This window comes from Elaeis guineensis, chromosome 2 (assembly GCF_000442705.2).
Source record: "Elaeis guineensis isolate ETL-2024a chromosome 2, EG11, whole genome shotgun sequence".
NCBI lineage: Eukaryota > Viridiplantae > Streptophyta > Magnoliopsida > Arecales > Arecaceae > Elaeis > Elaeis guineensis.
Window position 1 is genome coordinate 13,424,599 of NC_025994.2, and position 6,843 is coordinate 13,431,441.

Below are 6,843 nucleotides of genomic sequence, written 5' to 3' on the forward strand. Positions count from 1 at the left end.
TGGGGTTCTGATTGTATCTTTCATGCGAAAGAATGATTCATCTTCTTTCATAATTTTAATTATTGAAAATTGTTATCTTTCCAAGCTATTGTACCAGTACAGGCCACCAAGCTGATGTCCTGAAAGCTATGCAAGGTGTGATCCGATGGCTCAATCATTCCGTCGCGCCAAGGATACATTCCGGACCCACCCAAGGCGCTGCGTGGAGGTGGACTGGGCTCGGAGCTCATCAATCTGCGCCCATCGTAAAGCGGAGAGTGGGCGGGTGAGATCCACGGTCGCGTGCGCGAGGGACGCCATCTTATCCAATTCCAAGCACCCTTTTGCGAACCTCGCGTTCTGCTCGCTTGCCGAGTACTTTCGAAGAACAGCACTCTTGGTCACCACCGGGCGATGTCTCCTCCCCTAAACCCCGCCAAAACCCTCGGAGGAGGCCCAATACCCAGAACCCTCTTCTCTTCTCTCCTCCAACCAACTTTCAAATCCCCCTCCTCCATCTTCCTCTCCAACGGTCGAATTCCCCATGCCCTCCGAATCGCGTCCAAGCTCAACACCTCCCAAGATAGCAAGAGCCGAGCGCCTCCCGATGACAACAACAGTAAGAAGAAGAAGAAGAGGATCGTCGTCTTCGGATCCGCCCCGCCCGTGTCGGAAGAGGGCAACGGCGTTGCTGGAAATGGAGAGGGAAAGAGGGCTCCGGCCGGTGTTCCTTTGTGGGGGTTCTTCAAAAGGATGCCCAAGAAGGTTTTGGCGGCGCTTTCCAACCTCCCATTGGCGATCGGGGAGATGTTCGCCATCGCAGCTCTAATGGCGTTGGGTATGTGCAAAGAACATGAAGCTCTCTGTTTTTTTAGTAGGTCGAAGAAAGATGTCTTCTTTTCTAGTGCTTTAAGGTTTTATTCCTTTGTTATGAATGTAGTTTCTTTCATTGGCAAGGTGAAATGAACAAATCGTTATCAATTCAGCGCGCAATGGTTTCTAAGTAACACAAAATCATAAGAGTTCTTTCTAGATGCAGTAGAAACTCAATACACCTCAGTACTTTTCATGCCCCTGATAAACTTCTCAGAAGAAAGTAATTGGCTGCTTTTGGATCACTGCTATATGTACAACAATTTTCCACATTTGATTGTGTTGATTAGCAATAAAACAAGCTCAAAAAAGGATGGATGTGCCTCACAAAAGAACAAGTGCTGACAAAGGGAAAGCTAGAAAAATGTATGCCATTTCTCTTGTCGAAGCAGTAGGTCTCTCTGTCTCAGCACGAAAAAAAATTGTGAATATGGGGTACAAGGCTAAATTGTTGGATAGTTTATTGAATACTTTGTCCAATGTAACCAAAATGATCTGCAGTTGAAGTGTGTACATGATTGATATGGCCAACTCAATAAAGTGTGGATGAAGCTAGAGAAGTGCTTGATGCTTAAGCTATCCCAGGTCTCCTTTAGTTGCAAGTTCACTGTTCAATGGACTAAATGGCAAGTAGTTTGATGTTTCATTCTGTCTCTGATTCAAGAGTAAAATTTTTGGGATCTTTCTATTTTAAGTTTTGTCAAATGGAACATGTATCAAATGGAACGTACCTTCTGTTGACTTTCCATTATGAAGAAGAGCTGTTTTTCTTTCTTTCTTTCCTTAATGAATCCTCCACTCTTTGTGATTTACTCATTTTGGGTTCCACTGATGGCGATCTTCCCTACCCTAGATTATTCAGATATCGAACCTCTGGGATCCCTAGTGTCTGTCAAGTACCTTGAGACTTGCAATCTAGGAATCAGGATGACCCCACTTCTATCTTTTAAAATACAACAACAAAATTACAACTGAGTGGCCAAACAACACTATTTTGCTGAACATTTGGATGAACCATAATATTATTATTTACAAGAGTTGCAATATGCACGTTATTTGCTGATGTAAGAAAAATAGCAAAGAGGGCCAATTGGTTCACTTCTGTGTTTTTCTTTCTTTCTTTCTTTTTAATGTAAAGGCTAATGGCTGGTTGCATGAAATTTTTTTATTTGATAAATATGTTTCTTTAGATTTTCAATGGTTGTGAGTGGTCCTGTTGCGACATTGATCAATAGCCGCTTACACATGGTTATGAGAAATGATCCTTTTCTAACCACTGGTAATACACAATGGGCATGGTAGTGACACTCATTTGCTGTTTCTTTTGCATTCATCTTAATTACGGCATCAACCATGATCATATCTCATATTACGGTATTGGCTTTACCTTATACTGAAGGTCATATTTTCCATCATCACAGGATCTAAAAATCAGTTATGACAACTTCCATCTATATTTTTTTGAGACCCAAACACCTTTTAAAAGCTCCGGTGCATCACTAATTGGGATATGAGCTATCATGAGCACAAAGCATGACAGGACTAAACTCATAGAGAACACCTGCATTGGACTCTTTAACTTTACTCCTACCCTCCACATTCATGTCCATCTAAGGACCAATCTGTTTTTAAAGAAGCAAAAGGGGAATGGTTTGTCCATTAGCTCTAAAAATGTACACCCACTCAGTACCACATCTTAGATTTGAAGTAGTCTTGTCTGTTGATTTATACTTTAATCCACATATTAGAACTCTTGAATGCTTATGATTCTAATATTTATCAAGCCTCTTTAAGCAAGATAATTCTAATTAAATGTCTAACACAAATATTCTTCTTTGATATGTTCATAGGCACTGTTATAGATCAAGGGGAGGCTCCTGATCACTATTTTCAAAAATATCCAGAAGAAAATCCTGTGTTTGGATTTGTTACATGGAGATGGGTTCTTGGTCTTGGGTTTGATCACATGTTCACATCCCCCGTTTTCCTATGCATGTTGATCCTTCTTGCAGCATCGCTTATGGCTTGTACATACACGACCCAGATACCTTTGGTTAAAGTTGCTAGAAGGTCTGCATCTTTGAGAGGTTGATGTCATAAACTGGAAATTAAGCAATGTTGGTAACCAGAGTAATTCTTTGCTTCTTGATATACAGATGGTCTTTTATGAATTCAACAGAGGCTATCCGCAAACAAGAATTTGCAGAATCTCTTCCACGAGCATCTATTCAGGACTTGGGTATAATTTTGATGGGAGCAGGATATGAGGTATATTTCCATTTCTATTTTATATCACCTGTGTATATGTGTTCAATGCCACTGCCAATATTTGCATTTGCAACTTCAAAGCATGTTCTGTTTACTGTCTTGCAACAATTGTTTGGAACTTAGGAAAGTCCATGCAAACACTTGGACAATAACAAGAAGCGTTACTGCATTGATTTGTAGTTAGCTATATATTTGTAGTTAGCTATATATATTAACTAACCTAGTGGTTTCTGTCTAATGCTAGGTTTATCATAATAAGTATGACCTCATATATTTCTCATAACTTCCATGTAAGTCTTCTTTGGTTCTCTCCTTTCATCAAATATTTGAATGTGTCCCCTAGAGCTAATTTGAAGGTGGGCAGGCTTTCTTTTGCCCACAATCTACACATCCGAATCATCTCAAGTTATTTTCCTTTTCTTTGCCCTATATGAAGTACTCATTTTTAATTTTGTCCATTCTGATTTTACCACATCCTTTAATCACTCTCCTCACTATGATTCTCATCTTGTACTTCAGGATTGGCCTTAATCTGTCTTTAAAACTTTTCTCTGGGTCACAACGATATCTAACAATCATGTACCACTTTACTTCTAAACTTTATACGCTGTCCTATAGTTGGGTTGTAAGGATTCGACATCCAGACTTCTATCATTTGTAGGATAAATCAATTGTACCACAAATAATACATCAGAGTCAACTTTTTCCCCTAAATTAAAACTACATCATCTGCTCCTCTCATATTTTCCTTAATGCTGTAATTCATGTCCTTTAATTTGGTTTGAATAATGTGCATGCATAAGTATGTTCATAACTTGCAAATGTGTCTTCTAAATTAATTGGTTTGAATGAGGTAGGATTAACAATTTGATTTTATAGCATATTTGATCTTTTTACAAGCAAGGCATCATCCATGTGTACATGAGAAGAAAGAAGAATTGGGAAGGATTTTGGATTAAAGGGAAAAAATGCTAAATTGATATAAATTGATAATTCTTTCATATGAAACAGAATTTTAATGACAGAAGGTTGATTTTACCAGTATATGGTTCATCATGCATGCAGAGAAATAAGTAACTACAATCTCATCAACCCTATATCATGACATTTGACTTTGGAGGTCATCGTGCATTTAATGTATTACTGCTTTTTATCTATCTAATTGCGTGAATAACCTTGTTGGGTCAGTGTTTGTAAAATTTGTCACTGTTTCAATACGATAATGGTACATAACGATTTTAAATGACTAGAGGGCCCTGGCTAGTTACCTGTCTGCCATGCCAATGTCTCACAAAATTTATATGAAGTTAATCACATATCCGCTGTAAAATTATATTATATCAAAGGCTAAATATGAGAATAACCAATGTTTTTTACCTGAAGTGTCTGGTGTTGGCATTTTAGGGATAGAGAAGATATTTTCCTACTACTTGTAAGGCAGGAAGAATATCTATATAAGAGCACTGTATGCAAAAAAACTGGGATGAAGAAAGAAAATTGATCTATTAAAAGAGCTGTAAGAGCATGCATGTCTTTTTTTTTTTTCTTTTTTTTTTAAAAAAAGAGACATGTTCTCACATATATTATGGACGTAGCTTAAGAGATTTTTTTTGTTTGGTACTTATGTTGTGCTTTCTTCTTAACATTTCATCGTGTAGGTATTTGTTAAAGGGCCATCTTTATATGCTTTCAAGGGGATGGCTGGTCGATTTGCTCCCATTGGTGTGCATTTAGCGATGCTCCTGATTATGGCAGGAGGGACACTTAGTGCCACTGGAAGCTTTCGAGGCTCAGTAACTGTTCCTCAAGGGCTGAATTTTGTTGTGGGAGATGTGATGTCTCCTAATGGCTTTCTTTCTTTTCCAACACAAGCTTTCAATACTGAAGTCCATGTTAACAAATTCTATATGGATTACTATGATAGTGGGGAGGTAATCGCTGTTGCACAAAGTTCTTGTGTCATTTTTCTTAGTTGTGTCCATACTTGTTCTTTTGCCTCAACTTAACTGCCTCTGTAGTCTTCTTTGACTGTTTGACATTCAACATATCTTGTTTCATGTACTTTTATATTTAGCAGGATTATTTTTTCAAATTTGTTTTATATTCTACAGTTTTCTTTATCAATACTTAATTGCTTCATAATGTGTTTGGTATCTGCATGATGAGTGCTGCAGGTTTCACAATTTTTTACCGATATTTCACTCTTCAGTCTTGATGGGAAGGAAGTAATGAGGAAAACAATTAGGGTAAACGATCCTTTAAGATATGGAGGGCTTACAATCTACCAGACAGACTGGGGCTTCTCAGCACTGCAAATTTCAAAGAATGGTGAAGGTCCCTTCAATCTGGCTATGGCTCCTCTGCAAACAAATGGTGACAAGAAGCTTTTCGGGACATTCCTACCTATTGGAAACACTGATTCACCTAATGTGAAGGGAATGTATGTTAGATGCTTTGCCCTTAAACCATGCTCTAAACAAATCCCAAGTGATAAATAAGGTAGAAGAGTTATAATCATTTTTTTAAAAAAATTTCCAGATCAATGCTGGCTCGTGATCTGCAGTCAATTGTCTTGTATGATCAAGAAGGAAAATTTGCAGGTGTTCGCCGGCCTAGCTCAAAACTACCAATTGAGATTGATGGTATGAAAATTGTGATTGAGGATGCAATTGGTAGCACTGGCCTTGACTTGAAGGTGACAACTATTGAATATCTCTTGTTAAGCTAATTTCTGGAGTAGAATTCTTAAAGCTGATTGCAAAGTAGTTGGAATAAGGCTGGATGATTATGGTTATAGTTAAGTAGAAAATTTTTAACAATGTTTTTTCCCTATTTCTTTTCCGTGATGCATATCATCTCCTTGATTTTTGCAGACTGATCCAGGGGTGCCCATTGTGTATGCTGGATTTGGTGCTCTGATGCTGACTACTAGTATAAGCTTTTTATCTCATTCGCAAGTAATGCCAGTTTCCCCTTCTTCCTTTCTAGGCACTGAATTGTTGTGAACAATATGTCGAGCTATATTATGAACTATCATTGCTTCTTCTAGGTATGGGCCTTACAAGATGGAACTACTGTTGTCTTCGGGGGAAAGACTAATCGGGGAAAAATTGAGTTTCAAGAGGAGATGAATTGCTTGCTCGACAAAGTACCAGAGATAATTGTCGTTGATGATACCCTAAATGGTTGATTGCCTAAGTGCTAGATTCTTCATTTCATACAAATTGAATGCACCAACTCATTTGTTGCTGGACTGAGATCGAGGAGTGCTGCAGTGTTATCCACTTCCCTTTCTAGATCCCACCCTTTTTGTTCTGAAATATAATGCTTTGATCTGATGTTCACATGAGCCTTTTTCAGGACAGACCACCACTTAATCATTCAAGAATCCAGAATTGTCCAAAGACTCACAAGAAGATTGTCAAACAATCACTTATTTCCAGCCTTTCCACATCGAGATTTATAGGATTATTTCAATGTATTTGTATCTTTATCCAAAGAGAATTATACACATATATATAAGAATCACTTGTACATTATATATTCACATGAAAATTCCAAAGATTCTGCAACACTGCATCAGCATCTAAATGCTTATATACATCAAAGCAATCCTCTCTCTCTCTCTCGCGCGTGCGCGCATGTGCGCGCATACAAACATTTGAAAGCTAAACACTGCTCCTGATTATGCACATACTCGTTGATGAAGTTTGTTGGTTTTCT

General features: G+C 38.2%; 1 protein-coding gene across 2 annotated transcripts; it reads left to right on the forward strand.

Annotated features, from left to right (window-relative positions):
- The first annotated feature begins 320 nt into the window (after positions 1-320).
- On the forward strand, positions 321-6,377 carry LOC105060048 (cytochrome c biogenesis protein CCS1, chloroplastic). 2 transcript variants are annotated; one of them, XM_010943637.4, is made up of 8 exons: positions 323-817; positions 2,703-2,922; positions 3,009-3,120; positions 4,779-5,051; positions 5,295-5,560; positions 5,659-5,815; positions 5,994-6,077; positions 6,170-6,377. In XM_010943637.4, exons 1-8 carry the CDS (start codon positions 394-396, stop codon positions 6,308-6,310), a joined length of 1,677 nt encoding a protein of 558 aa, XP_010941939.1. In that variant the 5' UTR covers positions 323-393; the 3' UTR covers positions 6,311-6,377. The 2 variants fall into 2 exon arrangements, 1 of the variants encoding a protein (XP_010941939.1); XR_834358.4 differs by lacking the exon at positions 6,170-6,377 and having other exon boundaries at positions 321-817; positions 5,295-5,619; positions 5,721-5,815; positions 5,994-6,074.
- The last annotated feature ends 466 nt before the right edge of the window (positions 6,378-6,843 follow it).

Coding starts and splice junctions, on each gene's coding strand:
- LOC105060048 (XM_010943637.4), top strand. CDS start 394: ATGTCTCCTCCCCTAAACCCCGCCAAAACCCTCGGAGGAGGCCCAATA. Junction 2,923..3,008: donor TTGGTTAAAGTTGCTAGAAG/GTCTGCATCTTT, acceptor CTTGATATACAG/ATGGTCTTTTATGAATTCAA. Junction 3,121..4,778: donor TGATGGGAGCAGGATATGAG/GTATATTTCCAT, acceptor TTCATCGTGTAG/GTATTTGTTAAAGGGCCATC.